This window comes from Armigeres subalbatus, chromosome 1, assembly GCF_024139115.2.
Source record: "Armigeres subalbatus isolate Guangzhou_Male chromosome 1, GZ_Asu_2, whole genome shotgun sequence".
Classification (NCBI taxonomy): Eukaryota; Metazoa; Arthropoda; class Insecta; order Diptera; family Culicidae; genus Armigeres; species Armigeres subalbatus.
The window spans coordinates 262,147,639-262,166,457 of NC_085139.1; the positions used below are offsets into that span (position 1 = coordinate 262,147,639).

Genomic DNA, 18,819 nt, shown 5'->3' on the forward strand with positions numbered 1-18,819 from the left:
AAACATTTGTTTGTAAATCAAAAGTTTGTTCTTAAGACAAAGTTTTGATTTTCTGTTTATAAGTATAGACACTTAATATATTTGTTACATTTGGCTTGAAGGCCTTCAATGTGATTTTTAAAAGTTAATTTTTGATCTAGCAGAAGTCCTAAATATTTAGCTTCGCTAGACCAATTAATTGGAACCCCATTCATAGTGACAATATGTCTGCTAGAAGGTTTCAAATAAGAAGCTCTCGGCTTATGTGGGAAAATTATAAGCTGAGTTTTGGAAGCATTCGGGGAAATTTTCCATTTTTGCAAGTAAGTGGAGAAAATATCCAAACTTTTGCAATCTACTACAAATGACACGAAGGCTACGCCCTTTGGCTGAGAGACCTGTGTCATCTGCAAACAAAGATTTTTGACACCCTGGTGGTAAATCAGGTAAGTCAGAAGTAAAAATGTTATACAATATGGGCCCCAGTATGCTGCCTTGGGGGACACCAGCCCTTACAGGTAATCTATCAGATTTAGAATTCAGATAGTTTACCTGCAGTGAGCGATCTGATAAATAATTTTGGATCAATTTAATGATGTACAGAGGAAAATTAAAATTCATCAATTTTACAATCAAACCTTCATGCCAAACACTGTCAAATGCTTTCTCTATATCAAGAAGAGCAACTCCAGTCGAATATCCTTCAGATTTGTTGAGCCGAATTAAATTCGTTACTCTTAATAACTGATGGGTGGTTGAATGCCCATGGCGAAAACCAAATTGCTCATCAGCAAAAATAGAATTGTCATTAATATGAACCATCATTCTATTTAAAATAATATTTTCAAACAGTTTGCTTATTGAAGAAAGCAAACTGATTGGGTGATAACTAGAAGCCTCAGCTGGATTTTTGTCCGGCTTCAAAATAGGAACAATTTTGGCGTTTTTCCATTTATCTGGGAAGTATGCCAATTGAAAACATTTGTTAAATAAATTAACCAAAAAGGATAAAGAGCTCTCAGGAAGTTTTTTGATAAGTATGTAGAAAATACCATCATCACCCGGGGCTTTCATATTTTTAAATTTTCTAGTAATATATCTCACTTCATCCAAATTAGTCCCCAACGAAGGGTCAAAAACATTATCTTGATTGAGAATGTCTTCGAAGCTCCGTGTAACCTGATCCTCAATTGGACTAGTGAGACCTAGACTAAAATTATGGGCACTCTCGAACTGCTGAACAAGTTTTTGAGCCTTTTCGCAATTTGTTATTAAATTTTAATTCCTTCTTTAAGCTTTAAGCGCTAATTTCACATTTAGGAATTGCAATGCCTCTGGCTTCGACAATTAAATTTGTCAAAGATACGAGAGCATTATCAATATCACGTTTGGTATCGAGAGGAATATCAACATCAAAATTCCTATCGATATACGTTTTATATAAATCCCAATCAGCTCTATGATAATTAAAAGTAGAGCTGATTGGATTATAAATGGCTTCTTGTGAGATTTCAAATGTCACAGGAAGGTGATCAGAGTCAAAGTCAGCATGAGTTACCAATTGGCCACATAGCTGACTTGAATCCGTTAAAACTAAATCAATTGTAGAAGGATTTCGACTAGAAGAAAAACAAGTTGGTACATTGGGATATTGAATAGTATAATATCCCGCAGAACAATCTTCAAATAAAATTTTACCATTGGAATTGGTTTGAGCATTATTCCATGAACGGTGTTTGGCATTGAAGTCACCAATTACGAAGAATTTTGATTTGTTGCGAGTCAGAATTTGAAGATCAGCTTTCAACAAATTCTTTTGCTGCCCATTGCATTGAAAAGGCAAGTAGGCTGCAATGAAGGAAAATTGTCCAAAATTTGTTTCAACAGAAACTCCCAAGGTTTCAAAAACTTTGGTTTCGAACGAAGAAAATAATTTATGTTTGATACGTCTATTGATGAAAATGGCGACCCCACCACAGGCGCTGTCAAGACGATCATTTCTGTAGATAAAATAATTTGGATCTCTTTTAATGGAGAGTCCTGGTTTTAAATAAGTTTCTGTTATAATGGCAATATGCACATTATGAACTGTTAGGAAAATGAATAATTCATCTTCCTTACCCTTTAGAGAGCGGGCATTCCAATTTAGAACTTTCACACAATTATTTGGATCCATTGAAACGGAGTCCGATAACAATTTTTTGTGTGTACTTTATACCAACCTGAACAGCTTCTGGTATGGTATTTGCTTTGAACATTGCATCAATCATGTGATGCAATTGTTCAGTTAAAAAATCAAAATCGGAAGCAGTCATGCTACCTGAATTGGCAACATGACCATTATTTTCTGTTGGGACATGGGTATAAACCTCATTTTGAGAAGAGAAATTTTGTCTACCAGCAGCGATGTTTGCATACGTAGGTACATTGGAAAAATGGGAATTTACTGAAGTGCTTGCTACGTTGACGAGCGGCAAAATTTGTTTGTGAATTGTGGTGGGTATGAATTGCTCGACCGGTAACTGGTTTCGAAATTTGAGCGTTTGAAAAATTTCTACCCGTCGAATCTGGGATCCGATTGGAATTTCCCGTCATCAATTTTGCACGGGAATTCAAAACTTTTTTGCGTGAAGGGCATTCCCAGAAATTGGATTTATGATTGCCCACAATTTGCGCACTTAAATTTATTGGAATCTTCTCTCACAGGACATGCGTCCTTGGCGTGAGAGGTTCCACTACAAATCATGCATTTAACATCCATGTGACAATGTTTGGTTCCATGACCCCACTTTTGGCACTTACGGCACTGGGTGGGGTTTTGGAAATTTCCCCCAGGCCTGCGGAAATGTTCCCATGTAACACGGACATGAGACATAATACAGGCCTTTTCCAAACTTTTCATATTATTTAGTTCACTTTTGTTAAAATGAACTAAATAAAATTCTTGAGAAATGCCCCTCTGGGAAGTACCAGAGTGGGATTTCTTTTTCATCTTAATTGCTTGGACTGGTGAAAATCCAAGTAATTGAGAAATTTCAATTTTAATCTCATCCAGTGATTTATCATCACTGGGGAGACCTTTCAAGACGACTTTGAATAATCGCTCAGTTTTGTCGTCGTATGTGAAGAATTTATGGCGCTTTTCATTTAAATACTGAAGAAGACGTTTGCGATCGTCAAAGGATCCAGGCAAAACGCGGCAGTCACCCTTCCTAGCAATCTGAAATGAAACCTTGATCCCCTGAAGGTTACTCAAAATCTCATTCCGGAAGCCAGAAAACTCGACAACAGATACCATAATTGGCGGAATCCTTTGCTTTTTCGCATGAATCGAATCACCTGGGCTAGAGGTATATTCGATTTGCTCAATTTCATCATTAATCAAATCGAACTGATTGCTCAGTTCGATTGGAGAAGAATTATTTCCGATATTAGAGTTAGAAGGAATATCTGAATTCTTCAGCTTCCTTCTATTTTTTCCGCGCTTTAGCAGGACGGTCTTGAAACCTTGTTTCTTTGAAGGAAGTGGAGAATCCAGAGACTCCCCCTTCCTCTTGTTTTTATTAATGCTCATGGCTGAGCGTGGAGACGTGACCTTCTAAGAGGTTTTTTCCCAGAACGGTGTCCCTGCAGGATTACCACCGCTTGTCGGAATTTTACTTCCGCAAACGGGTCCAACGTAAAACGAAGGCACGGGTCCTTGCAAAGATCGTAACGGGATCAGTGGGTACAAATAGCGCTAAGAAGCACCGTTGAAATTAAAATAGCTTCGGGTATGTAGTATTAAAAACTTCCTTCCGCAAAGAGAGAAAGAACCGCACAGCACGAAAGCACGATGCGGTCTGAAATATTTTAAAGTAATTTTTGTCATTTCATGGTGTCAGAGTCAAATCATTGTGTCAGTTTTTTGATGTCTGTTGCCATTATGGACGATGTATAAGAAAGTATTCAATAAATCGGTTCATAAAATGACAAGTTAATATATTTTGAAGCAGTTCTCCAGCCGTACAAGTATCCTTCAAGACACTGTTGAACTGGCTCAAAAAACAAAGACAAAGGCAAAAAATTCTGTTCTTTGATTTTACTCCATTTAAACGATTTTATAGTCTCAACTAAGTAAATGCAGCTAATAGAAGGATATTTGAATTTTCTAAATGTCATGTAAAACTATCGAAAAAAATGCACGCCAGAGCCACAGGAGCGCGCGCGCTGAAAATACACTCCCGTGGAAACACTACAGGTATTAAGTATGCGTTGAATAACTTTGTTTGTTGGTTCTTCATGGTTTTTGTTCTGTGCCAATACTATCAAACTCAATGTTATGTCTTGCAAGTGGAAACTATTCGTACATTTAGTCTGTTTTATTTTCATTTCTTTGTTAAGGTAGTCTAAGGCTATTATTATGTTCTAACAAGTAGCTTAATCGTTTCCAAATCAACTGTTATTACCTATCTATAATGAACAATTCCCTACGAATATCGATAAACGTGAACACATTTTTAATTAGCCTATCTAGTATTAAGCGTAGCTACGACTTATCGCAATCAGGAAACGCATCAGAAAAGTATTGCCGAAAAGAAGGGAACTTACATCATTATCAATGATGAAAAAAGCCTATGCTTTACTAGCACTACCATTCAAGGCTCCAAGACACGATGTCGCAATGATAATTCTACCAAAGTATAGTATATTAACAATATAGTCCACTTCGCAAATCCCCATATATTAGGCAAAAGACAGCACATTAACACCATCTTGCGTCACAAAAGGCAACTAACGCCTAAAACCGATAGCCAAGGGGTGCGTTAATTGCGAAAATTACACTAATTTTACAATTTTTGAAAATTTGAATTACATTTTTTTTTATTTTACTTTTAAACTCATATCAAAATGGGGTCATGGGATGATTTCTAGCATATCATTTTGAAATGTTATGTTGCATATTGAATTATGAATGTCTCTTCACTACATTGCTTGCCTTTTAGCCAGAGTGGACTATATTGGTAATAGAGTATATTTGATTCTACATTGGACGCTATGTACTCGGTGGTAAAGACTGCCGAGATAGCGATCCAACAGAAAACCAGAAACCCGGGATATCCTTATCCCAAGGATGTGCCATGCGGTGGAGAAGTAGAACGCAATTTCGATTGCAACCCTTCAGATTGCCTGCGGCTTGCAGAGAATCTGGCGTGCTGAGCAGCAGTCGACAAGCATGACTAACTTGTGATTGGTTAGTTAGAGCAAAAAGAGTTGGCATATTCTGAGGTAAGTGTGACGTAGCAGGTGGCAACCGCAATCGTCACCTCTAGGCATGGTAGAAGAGTGAGCGCATAGGTGTAAGTACGGACGGATCATGGCGAGGTATGAGGGTCGTAATGTAGAACTGTTGGTACCTATCGTTATCGATACCTCGAGGCATGGCAGAGGAGTGTAGCGTGAGCATCCAAGTCAGCCTCAGCCATGGCATGTTAGAAATGAGAACCTAACTAAGCTCCACACGGTGTGTCATAGCAAGTGTTAGGAAGAGCGACAGGGTTTGCCAGAGTGAGCACCAAAAAAAGTCTCAAATTGGTGTGCTAGAGCGTGAATCAGGTTGCAAGGTGAGCATCTAAGTTAGTCTCCCATGGCGCGTAAAGAGTGAGCACCCAAGTTAGACTCACGTGGAGCGTCAGAGTGTGTCAGAGGCAGGACCGGATTTAGTCGGAAGGGGGCCCCGGGGCCGACGGTAAGTGGGGGCCCCAAAATGTACAAAAAAGTTTGGTTTTGGTACATAAGATTTGTGGTACTGCATAAAACGAGTTTACCTCAAATCCAGATAAAACCTTGTTGTTGTCCAGGCAAGGATGTTATCGATCATTTAGTAGTTTGTTAATAACTCATTCCAGAAGCTGAATTTCAAAATGTGTTGTATGGTGGACTTCTACCTTATGGTCCGTTGTTAGAATTCAATTAATAATGGAATTATAGCTATAGTTTTAGTAACTCGAACTAAATGATTGGAATTGTGTTATCATTTAGTCGTATTAATTAGAATTATTAACAAACTACTAAATTATCGAACGTAAATTACTAAATGATCGATAATTTCCTTGGTTCCAGGAATCAGTTATAAATGTAGAACAACTTTTGGTAGACTTGAAATTCGGTATACCAATGGATTACGCAATGTCGAGGGAATCTACTAAGGCTTTGGTCCGATTCGCGAATTAAAATCAAATTAAACTTAAAAATGACGGTTCAAAATTTTTCAAATAACCCTGCTCGCAGAGCAAGATTACTTTTGACAGATATTGAATCATTTTTGATAGATGTTTTGTTGGTCTTGCTGGGTAGCACCAGCCATTCTTATGAGCGGGGGATTTCATAATTTTCGAACTGTCACTTTTAATTTTAATTCAATTTTAATTCGCGAATCGGACCAAAGCCTAAGGTATGTCTCATTTGGAGAATTAAGCTAAAATTAAACTTAAAAGTGACATTTCAATAATTATTGAATGATCTGACAGATCAAGCTCTATCTGTTAAAATGGCGAATGTCACAAGAGAGAATTCTCTTCGTCGACTTCCCCTCTTTTGAATAAAAGTGACAAGCAGGGGATTTCTTTGCATTTTAACACCTCAGAATGCAAGTTCGCATTGTTTTCATTCGTTCTTAGGTAAAAAACCACAAATAAATCCGCTGCTTGTCACTTTTATTTAAAAGGGGAGAAGCCGACGGAGAGAATCCTATCTTGCGACATTCGCCCTTATTCCAGATATAGCTTGAGATAACGAACCATTTTTCATCGATTTCCTATTGGAATTGCTGGGTAGCAGCAACCATTCTTATGACTGTTGAGCACCGTGAAAAAGGAAGCTAAATTTCCAACACTACACTGCCCATGATCGCATAAATGTAACACTCGTATTTTTGTTTATTTTGTAAAAAGCCTGTGAATTGTTCAGAAAGCTTAAATTTACTGCATCTTATCCCACAATAATAAATAGGCTTTACTATCTTGCTTATCGGTGGTAAGCGTGAAATGATTGAATTTGTGAAAAGGATTGACAAACGATTTAGAAAATCAACCAAAATGCAAATGTTACATTTATGCGATCATGGGCAGTACAGTAAAACATTATGGTTGTGAAAGTCTCTTGGAGATAGGAAAATCGACCAAAAATAAGATCATTTCTCGCTTAACTTTTCATTAATTTAAATAGCGTAATCAATAGAAAAACATGAAAGCTTTCGATTGCAGTAGTCAAATTAATTCATAAAAAAATGTTACTCAGATCCTTTTGAAAAGTTAAGCGAGATTTCATTTGACATGGTGATGTAAAAATGAAGATATTATATGCTTTGCTTAATTACTTAAAAATAGCTTTATGCTTCACAGTCATTTCATTAATTAAAAACCCGCAGGTAACTAATTGAAATGTTCCATTCTCATTGAATCCTTGATGATATAATATTTAAACGCCCTCATAAAAAAAAAATCCAATTCATTCCAGAGCAATCAGCTGCCTATTCCAACGGTAAAATAATTGATTGGTTGTGTATTTGGGCTCCGAAATGGCGAGTTGACATCCGGGAAGTAGCGGCTAACATAGCTCTGGTCCTCACAAGTTCCAATACTCACGCTTCCACGGGTCTTCCGATGACAATTGACCGCCAGTTAAGGGTTGCGTACTTATATGGTAGTGTAGCCTGGGCACTGTTGTCCTTCTGACATCAGCTAGTGTGAGAGGGTGCGTCCTGTGCGGTCTGCCTAGGATGTGGTGGGGTTCGACAGTGGGCTCTGTTGAACTTTTATAAAAAGCTGCATGTGTCCGCAAGCAGGCCCTATCAAAGCGACCGTGTGCCGCTCAAAGCGCACTAGCCTAGTCCTGGTGTTGGGTGGGACTTTAAACAAATATGACCCGACTGATCGAGCGTCTGTTTACAAAGGAGGTGCGGCTCCAACAGCGTCTGTTCTGGCATCCAGCCGCTGAGTATGAAATGCTATTCCCCGCAAGTTATACCTAAGCCCCATACCAGTGGATAGGGAACCTTGGGCCAACAACCTACTGTTCCCGAAACATCAAGTTGTCCGAGAATCCGATAATGAAAGAATACGGCCAGATTTTACGGCAAAGACTCTTTGTACGAAACAACGAGCACGAATAGGAACATGGAACGTTTTAACCCTAGCCCAGCAGGGTAAATTGGCACAACTTGCCAATGAGGCACGCAGCATGAAACTTGAGATCCTGGGACTGAGTGAAGTCCGTGGGCCAAACTTTAGAGAACACAGAACGCCGTCGGGAGAAGTTCTTCTATACTCTGGTTTACGAGGTGAACACGCTCCCCGGCATCGAGGAGTTGGCTTCCTACTAAGCGCTCAGGCACACTCTGCGCTCATGAAGTGGGAACCTATAAGTGGAAGGATAATCGTTGCCAGATTTAGAACACGGGTCCGAAACCTTACTACCGTGAAGTACCCTAATTTCGCGCACTTAAGATCTGACAAAGTTAAAACGTTCATTAAAAACATGTAGTGGCCATTTGGAAACATTTGCTACTGCATCACGTATCTAGGTTCTCAAAAAAATGTTACTTGCAAATTTTGCTGCTATTTAAAAAAATTAGAGTATGAATCCGAGACCGTTGTATGCTCCTAATTTCGCGCAAAAGTGTTCCTAACTTCGCTCATGTTTGGAATTGAATATCGTTATTGGTTTGATGAAATATAATCAATTAACCAATAGAAGCATGCATCCATTGGTCAAAATATGCAGATAACGGTATCAGACAGCCGTCAGTGACCCATTCTTTAGTCGAAATGGTATGTGCCTATATTTCGACCCTGGAGCTTTGCTTAGATTTTACTTCATCCATTTTAGTTGACACAAGTCATAATTCCTAAAATATCGTTTGCTTCTGAAATATAAACCATATTTAAAAAAAAAAGGCATTGTATGAGCAATGTTTAGCTGGTGTATAAAAACAGTTTAAATTTTCGAGACGTCATGAGAGAAAGTCTTAAATACCGCTATCTCTTACATAGGACAGCTTCAAATATGTGTTTTATTCAAGACATCTTCAATATTATATACATTATCGAAAAAGCTGCTGTAGTTTTATCTTAAGTTTAGCATCATTTTACACATCGCACATTTTAGCATCATTTTACAAATCAGATTTGGTAGCTATTGCATGCACTGATCTATAAGATTTTTCAAGTCAACATTAGTCGATGTCGGTGGTTATCCGCCTGAAAATTAGATAAAAAGCGTATGGGAATGAACTTTTCGGGTTCTATTCAGTGTAAAACTGTCCTGTGTATTATATTGCTTTTGTTTCATTAGAATGTTGCAAATGAAACTACGCAACAACAATAAACGAAATTAGGCACCATAATTACTCTCATATACCTAACTTCGCTCACAAAGCGAAAGTCTAAATAAACACAAAATACATAAAATTTTACACTTTTCAATAGTAATGACGAATAAACATATCCAACAGAGCATAATAGATACAAATATTTCCAAAAAGTAGCCAGTTTTGTACAGTAAAATCATTTGTTTACTCGGGTCATGTTCTTCGTCGCTGTGCTAAGCACAAGCAAATATGGCGGTAGAAGGGAGGATCAAATTGAAATATTTTTATTTGGTGTACTAAACCAAGTTTGTTTTAAATTTTTTTCGTGAAAAACATTCAACAACAATGATATTTTGTAATCCTCCAGATTTTTCAATTTTAACTGGTACCTAAAAATTGAAAAAAAAAATGATTTTATAATGCGCGAAGTTAGGGCGCGCGCGAAATTAGGGCACATCACGGTATAATCCAATGTTATGCGCCAACCGATGCTGCCGATCTGCAAGACAAAGAGAACTTCTACAGTCAAGTCAATGCCGATAGAATTCCGAAGAGTGATAACAAGATCTGTTCGGGCGACTTCATTGCGAAGATCGGATTATGGGACGCCATGGTCTCGGAGAAATGAGCGAAAACGGAGAGCTGTTCGCAGATTTTTTTTCGACCACATCTGCATCAGCCGAAAATGGAAATGGAGCGTTCTTGATGTACGGAATAAACGTAGTGCCAATCTCGCGTCTGCTCATCACCTCCTCATTGGCGAAAAATGCCACGGTGAAACGGTCCTTCGTTGTAGAACTGGAAACGCGTGCTGCAGATATTCCGGAAGGTGGCAGCGTGGAAGACCAGTGGACCGCCATCAAGAATGCGTTCATCGCCACCAGCGAGAATAATCTGGGCGAACTGCGCAACCAGAAAAAACAACGGATCACCGATGAGACCTGGAGGAAGACAGAGGAGCGAAAAGAAGACAAATCCGCAATAGAGCGATCAAAAACCAGAGAAGCCAAAGTCTAAGCCCGTCAACGATAATTGGCTCTGGAGAAAGAAGTAAAACGTAAATGTCGACAGGACAAGCGAGCGTCGGCAGACTCTCTGGCCGACGAAAGAGAGACAGCCACAGCTACCATGGACATTCGCATCCTCTACGATATCTCCCAACTAACCACCTGAAACGCTGGTTCGAGCACTTCGAACAACTTTTTCAAGCGCCAGCCAGGCCACCACCACCTCGGCATGATCTGCCTAGGATCTGACGTATAACACGCGTTAATACCGAAGCTCCATCACTGCTAGAGATTCAAACAGCCATCCAAAGCATGAAATCGAATAAAGCCCCAGGGGTCGATCGCATATCAGCCGAGATGCTCAAAGCTGACCCCATGACATCCGCTCAACTACTGCATCGTTTACATATTTCGTAATATCTGGGACAACGCAACTTTCCCGGTCGACTGGATGCAAGGTATCTTAGTGGAGGTGCCCAAAAAGGGTGACCTGACTGTATGCGATAATTGGCGAGGCGTAATGTTGCTGTGTACCGTTCCCAAAGTTCTATGCAAAGTTATCCTAGTCCGGATTCAGGAGAAAATCGATGCGACTCTCCGGTGGCAGCAGGCCGGATTCCGTGCCGGAAGATCCTGTGTGGACCACATTGTCACACTTCGTATCATTCTGGAGCAGGTCAACTAATTCCAACAGTCCCTTTACTTGGTATTCATTGACTACGACAAAGCTTTCGACCGTTCCAATCACGAGAATATGTGGATGCCCTGAGACGCATGAGGTTTCCTGAGAAAATCACCGGCCTCATCGAGGCACAGTACGAGCCCTTCTCGTGTAGAGTGCTGCACAACGGGGTTGTCCGACCCTATCCGGGTCGTAGCTGGTGTGAGGCAAGAATGTATTCTATCACCGTTACTGTAATCGACGAGATTCTGGTAGGTGCGTTTGACCGTGAACCAAACCGCGGGCTGTTATGGCAGCCTATAACCATGGAGCACCTAATCGACTTCGAATTGGCTGATGGCGTTTCACTCCTCGCTCAACGGCGCTCTAATATGCAGAGTAAGCTCAACGATAACAATACCGCACAGAAGGCAATACAAAAATCTCAAATAGGGGATGCTGGTCATAAAAGCTTCATGCCGGTATTAATATAACTTTTAATACATCACTATTATATTTTAACATCCATCTGACTTTACCTTTAGTTTGCTTTGACACTTGCTTATTTATTTAAGCCTGTTTTTTTTGGTTTTATTTTTATAGTTTATTATTTACTTATTGTAATTTTGTCATATAATTTATTTTTATTTATATACTTATTTATTTGTTTATTTTTATATATTTTATTATATTGTGGTGTATTCAATGTTATATAATAATAAAATTTTTGGGAATGAATCAGCTATAAAATTGGTAGTGGAAGACCAGAGTATAGGGCTAACCGTGATTAAGCAAAACATTTAAAGATACTGGTGATGATGTAATGATTCGTAAATCAGAACAAAAATATCCCAGGACTTTGAAGAGTACGCAATTACGGGGAAAACCCCAATATCTCTGGCCATACTACAAATTATGCTAGTTTTATATCCAAATAACAAAAAATGCAAAATAGCAAAATCAAGTTCATTCAAGTGAATCTACATCATGCAAAGGGAGCAACAGCTGTACTTTTGCAAGAGATTTGCTGAGAGCAAACTGGATATCGCGTTAATTCAGGAGCCATGGACGAACAATAGTAGAATATTGGGAATTCCTACAAATACTTCTAAAGTATTTTACAAAACAGGACAGCAACCTCCCAGGGCTGCAATTTTGGTGAATGGAAGAACAAAAGTGCTTCCAATTACAGAGTTTATTGAACGAGATATTGTTGCGGTTATGATGGAGGTACCGACAATTCGTGGAAAAACGGAAATATTTGTCGCCTCAGCATACTTTCCTGGAGATGCTGACGATGTGCCTCCACCAGAAGTAGCTGCTTTTATTTCATATTGCAGGAAGCAAAATAAAGCTTTCATTATCGGTTGTGACGCAAACGCTCATCACACTATTTGGGCTAGTTCGGATATCAACAAAAGAGGTGAAAACCTGTTCGACTATATTGCAAAAAATGATGTAGATATATGTAACAGGGGGAACAAACCCACTTTCTCAAATGCCATCAGGCAAGAAGTTCTTGATTTAACCTTGTGTAGTCATACACTTTCGGAAAAAATCAAAAATTGGCATGTATCAGAAGAAATATCTCTATCTGATCACATGCACATATTATTTGAATATGAGGCTGGAAATCAACTCATAGAAACCAAAAGAGATCCCAGGAAAACTAACTGGGAATATTATATCTCAAACTTGGCTAGTGAGGCGGAAAACTTAAGCACCTCATTAAATACTAGTCATGGACTTGAAAAAAGTTCTAAGCAACTTTCTTGCTTGATACTGAAAGCTTTTCAAGTCAGCTGCGCTGCTAAGAAACGTTCTTCAAATAGAGACGTATCTTGGTGGAATACCAATTTACAAAAGATGCGGAAAAAAAAACGGAAACTCTTTAACCGGGCTAAACGTACACAACAGTGGGAACAATACAAAGAATCCCTAACTGCTTACAATAGAGAAATTCGAAGATCTAAAAGGATAAATTGGATACACACTTGTGAAAACATTGAAAGTACTCCAGTAGCTGCTAGATTGCAGAAAGTCCTTGCTAAAGATCACACAAATGGTCTTGGGACTATTAAAAAAGATGACGGGTCCTTTACCAAGACAACTTATGAAACATTAGAAGTAATGATGCAAACACACTTCCCGTGTTCTGTCATCAATTCACATGAGGACCAGAATGCATCTGTTATGCAAACTGGTGTTAATGAAGCCAGGCGAGATATTCAACAAACGAATAAAGTCACTGGGATGAATTGCACCAGGAGCAATACTGGCATTCTGGCCAATGAAATATTCACTGAACAGAAAGTTGAATGGGCGATTGATTCACTTGAACCCTTCAAATCTCCAGGTAGGGATGGAATTTTTCCTGTACTACTACAGAAGGGAAAAGCAATCTTAACACCCGTTCTGACTAAGATGTTCCAATCGAGCTTAATATTAGGCTATATTCCGACTGCATGGCGGGGAGTGCGTGTCACATTTATCCCAAAAGCTAATAAGAAGGATAAATCATCTCCAAAATCCTTCAGACCAATTAGCTTATCGTCCATTATACTAAAAATAATGGAAAAACTAATAGATGAGCACATAAAATCATCTTATTTAACGAATACTCCTCTGAGCAAAAATCAGTTTGCATATCAGGAGGGTAAATCTTCAGTAACAGCGCTTCACAAGTTAGTTACAAAGTTGGAAAGATCTTTTGCAGCAAAAGAAATTTCACTTGCAGCGTTCCTCGACATTGAAGGAGCATTCGATAACACATCTCACAGTTCAATGAAGAATGCTATGTTGAAACGAGGTTTCGATGTATGCATTGTTGACCGGATTGGCGAGATGTTATCAAAACGAGAAATATCGGCAAACCTTGGAAGCTCATCAATTAGTGTGAGAGCAGTAAAAGGGTGCCCTCAAGGAGGCGTACTATCACCTCTATTGTGGTCTTTAATCGTTGACGATCTTCTCAAACAACTGGAGGCTCGAGGCTTCGAGATAATTGGCTTCGCAGATGATATAGTTATATTGGTGAGAGGAAAATATGACTGTGTTATTTCTAATAGAATGCAAATTGCCCTAAATTTCATCACATTATGGTGTGAAAACGAAGGATTAAACATAAACCCTTCAAAGGCCACACTAGTGGCGTTTACAAGGAGAAGAAATTATTCTTTACCTACATTAAAACTGAAAGGAGCAGATTTGAAACTTTCAAACTCAGTCAAGCATCTTGGCGTTCGACTTGACAGTAAGCTGAATTGGAACTTACATCTTGAAGAAGCATTAAGCAAAGCTACAAATGCTTTATGGATAAGTAAGGCGACGTTCGGTAAAAGTGGGGACTTAAGCCAAAAATGATTCAATGGATTTATACGGCGATTGTGAAACCCAGAATATCATATGCCGCATTAGTATGGTGGCCAAAAACAAAAGAAAGGGTGGTACAGAAGAAGTTGGGAAAACTTCAAAGATTAGCTACTCTTTCAATAACTGGTGCGATAAGAAGCACGCCGAACACAGCACTAGACGCTTTGCTCCACGTGCTACCATTGGATCAATTTATTCAATTAGAAGCAGAGAAGAGTGCTTTGAAGATCAAAAGAGATTCAAACCTCTTCGAAGGTGACCTAACAGGACATCTTAGTATTCTAAACAAAATAAGTATCAACTCACTGATCACAAACAACGATGATTGGATGAGAAGAAGATACAACTTTTATCGATGTTTTGAAGTAATTAATCTTGAGCGAAGCACATGGACAAATGGTGGACCAAATCTTCGTTCAGGATCGATTGTGTTTACACCGATGGTTCAAAACTGAACAATCAAGTTGGAGCAGGCGTGACTGGCCCAGGAACGAATATTTCGATTCCCATGGGAAAGTGGCCATCTGTTTTCCAAGCTGAAGTTCAGGCTATTCTTGAATGCTCTAATTTATGCATACGTCGAAATTACAGGCATTCAAATATTTGCATAATGTCTGATAGTCAAGCAGCATTGAATGCTTTGAAATCAGCAAGATGCATATCTAAACTCATTTTGGAATGTGTTCAGTCACTCCAAACCTTGAGTAGTCGTAACAAAGTGAACCTATATTGGGTTCCTGGTCATTGTGGCATTGAAGGCAATGAACAAGCTGATATGCTGGCAAGACTTGGTTCATCTCGACAATTCATAGGTCCAGAACCTTTTTGTGGTGTATCTGCGTGTTCTCTTAGAATGGAACTGAAATCTTGGGAACATTCAAAAATAGAGGACATTTGGAAGAACACCTTGATTGCGAGGCAGTCTAAACGTTTCATCACACCAAACGTATTTATCACTCGCAAAATTTTAGATCTTTCAAAAAAAGATCTTAACACATATACAGGTCTTGTAACAGACCATTGCCCGAGCCGTTATCACTTGAAGCTGCTAGGAAAACTTCAAGATGATGTATGTCGCTTCTGCGGTATACATGTGGAAGACTCGGAACATCTGTTATGCCATTGTCCGGCAATTTTTAGAAAAAGATTACAGTTCTTCAACAGGGGGCTGATAGAACCCTCTGAAGTTTGGAGAACAAGTCCCAATTTGGTAGTGCGATTCATCAGAACCATAATACCGTATTGGGAAGACGCTGGTAGTCAAGGTGATGCAATTGCTCTACATAGCAATGATGCGTCAACTTGACAAAGCTATATGAAATGGGGCATATATCACAATAGATCTAACAAATGGTCGCAGTGATTAAAATACCCAACAGGGAAAAAAAAAAAAGCTCAACGACCTTGCCGAGCGCTCCTCTTCGGCAGGTTTAGTCATCAACGTCAACAAAACCAAATCGTTGGATGTAAACACGGTGACCCCTTCCACTCTTCCAGTTTCACAGTAGCCGGGCAATCAATGGAGAATGTTGGTTGAAAGCTTCCAATATCTTGGTAGTCAAATGGCGTCAGACGGCGGTACCAAAATCAACATAGACGCATGGATCAAGAAAGTGCTGCCTTTGCGAGTTTAAGAAATATGGGCATAAAAGTATCATCGTGTTAGCCTCATGATATACGAATGCAGAAATGGTAACTTGGCTTAGAAACCTCGCAGTCGATAACTGTGGAAGTGCTACATGAACACCAAGCTCACGGGACTCACGGGATTACGGAACGAAATTGAAAAACAAAATCAGTCTCCATTTAGAATCCGAATGAAAGTTTCCGCGAGGCGTTAGGCTGCCCTCAATTCATACAGATAAGGACGGCAACTCACCGTTTAGTACCGAAAAGTGAAACATTTTCTCCAGATCTTGTCCTTGTCCAATATCTACGAAAATGTGGACATTCCCAAAACGATCACCAGTTTGATTTTTTTTACACCAATCAATCTGTCTGATTTGGTCTAAATCGCTTCATAATATAATTCACTACTTCGATTAATCACTCATATTTATTCTGCTTTCACACATTATTTAAAACAAAATTTACCTTTTAGTCATTCGATTTAGTCGATTTTTGTAATTTTTAATCTGTTTATTTATCTTTAACGTAAACCAGTAAGTCAGTATGTATTTTACCGATTTCTTTTGGCACCGCATCGATAGCCCCCCTTTAAAAGTTTTGGTAAAACAATTAAATTTTAATTAAATTTTATCGATTCGTTAGATCTAAAATCGGTATAGATTTGAATTTTATGATTGTTGAGGTATTTTTGACGTAAACTACGTCTAAGGGGAAGACTCGGATTCAGGGTGTAACATGAAAATTTCAAAATTGGGGACCGTCACGAAATCATGTAAGATTTGTAACGTTAATAGGTCCTTAATCTTTCAATGGATTTTAAAGATTTATATATCAATCGATTCGCAAACTCTCCACCAATTTGCCAGTAGTATTGAAACTTTTGATCATCAACGCTAAACTATTGAAAATTTTAATTCTTTCATGCATCATGCATCCCCTATACAGCGCGTTCCAATCCTTCGTAATTGCCTACTTTTAGGGTATTATCAATTATTGAACTGGGTGTATGAATGGGGTGGCCCAGCTGCTAGACAGTTTGATCACTACTCCCTCACAGAGTGGGAGATGCTGCTAAAGATGGGTAGTAGTGAAGGTGGGATGGTTCCTTCTTTTCTATATAGAGCGGAATAATTGGTTCAGTGTACTATATATGGTTTTACGCAGTTTACGTCGAGCGGTCGTGTCTTGTATACAACCCCAACATTTTTTTTGGGAATGTCAATCTTATGGATATAATAGTCCTGAAGTCAATTTGGGGAATATAATTCAGTAAAATGTCATTCTGAGGAATGTATTCTGGGGATTGTACTTGTGATAAATCCGAGCAAAACCTACCAACACAGTCCTTCTTTACCATTGAAGCCCTCATATTATTTGTTAGGCATTCTGGCACATTATTGCAATCCATACACACTCGAGACCAAGCCGCTTTTCTGAACATCTGACATTGAGATGATTTATAAATTTGTATTATAGGAAAAGGGAACTAAAAAAATAATAATTACAAACAATTATTGTAGTTTGCGAAAATAAGCTCTTACTTCAAAATGTACTGTAGAGGTCAAACTTTGTGTCTAGGAAGTCATTACTTGAATTGCCTGCCAAAGATTTCAACGATAAGAAAGTTACCAGATTACATTTTCTATAATTTCAGGAACACGCCCATTAATCACCTGAAGTCGTTGGACGGTTGGCCACCTCCATTAAATGAATTAAATAACCATATGGACTCCACAATCAGAAAATGTGTAGGCTGGCATGAAAGACACCCTTGACATTTCAACCCCTATTAAATTACTAGAAATAGAATTCACTGCTGGCCACAAACGCATCTCGAGACAAACCTTTCCGCTACACTGTATCGTGTTGCACAATTCGCCAGTAAATCCAAACAAACCCAATGCAGGTCAATGCTCCTTAACAAATAGATCCAACCAGACTTCCGCCTGTCAGCGGACGGCCTGCGACGAACACCCACAACTCGTCCAGCGCTTCCCCTGGAAACCAACCCAACCTCCCGTGATCGGCACACCAACAAACACTCTTGACAACGTCTTGACGACGATCGAAAAATTATTGACAGCTCCCAGCCATAGAGGAAGCAGCGAACGCAAAAAAAGGATGGGCCGCGACGACACCACTAAGAACCGATCAACGCAAGAATCAATCGGCCAGCACCACCACCATCACCACTACTATAATCATACGATTGTTGCTGCGGCCAGTCAATGTCCGGCACGAGGTCCCAAAAATCGTTCCGCATCGGCACACTCAACACACTCAATTATCCCCCGACATCATCCCGTTCCCCGTCACAGTAAGTCCCATTTTTTTTTCAATTCAAAGTTGTCCGACAGCCGGTGCCATCCTACACTTTTCTTCAGACGGGGCGCTGCTTCTCCATGCCACAGTCCATCTGTCCAACTGTCCGAATCTGAAGAAGGAACTGCAGCAGCACTTTTTCTTGCCCTCTTCTTTTTTCCTCCTTGGATGGCGTCCGACGGGCGCTCCACGAACTCGCGAAAAAAAATTTTCACCACCCCACAAATCGTCACTTTTTTCGGCCGGTACGGGCCCGCCGCGGTCGCACTCGATAACTCCCGGCACGGGCACAGCCCAGCGCACCGGAAATCGCACAAATCGACGGTACTTTTTGCAATATTCACCTTATAATTGGCTCCGTTTTCGCCGCATACTTCCACAAAGAGTTCGTCCATTTTGGATTTGGGAATATTTCTTTCTCTTCTCCCCTGCACTGACACTGCTGTCTGCTCAGCACTCGGATCTTCTACACACCCAGGAAAAAAAAACCTCACAAGCTG

The 18,819-nt window shown here is 39.5% G+C and overlaps 1 protein-coding gene across 4 annotated transcripts in view; it reads right to left on the reverse strand.

The window, feature by feature from the left end:
- LOC134207147 (fragile X messenger ribonucleoprotein 1 homolog) overlaps positions 1-18,819 on the reverse strand; it is a 58,566-nt gene extending 39,747 nt beyond the window's left edge. For all 4 annotated transcript variants that reach the window (XM_062682868.1, XM_062682867.1, XM_062682866.1 and 1 more), the window contains exon 1: positions 18,664-18,819. In XM_062682868.1, coding sequence (XP_062538852.1) covers positions 18,664-18,714 — 51 coding nt within the window. In that variant the 5' untranslated portion in view covers positions 18,715-18,819. The remainder of the gene's footprint in view (positions 1-18,663) is intronic.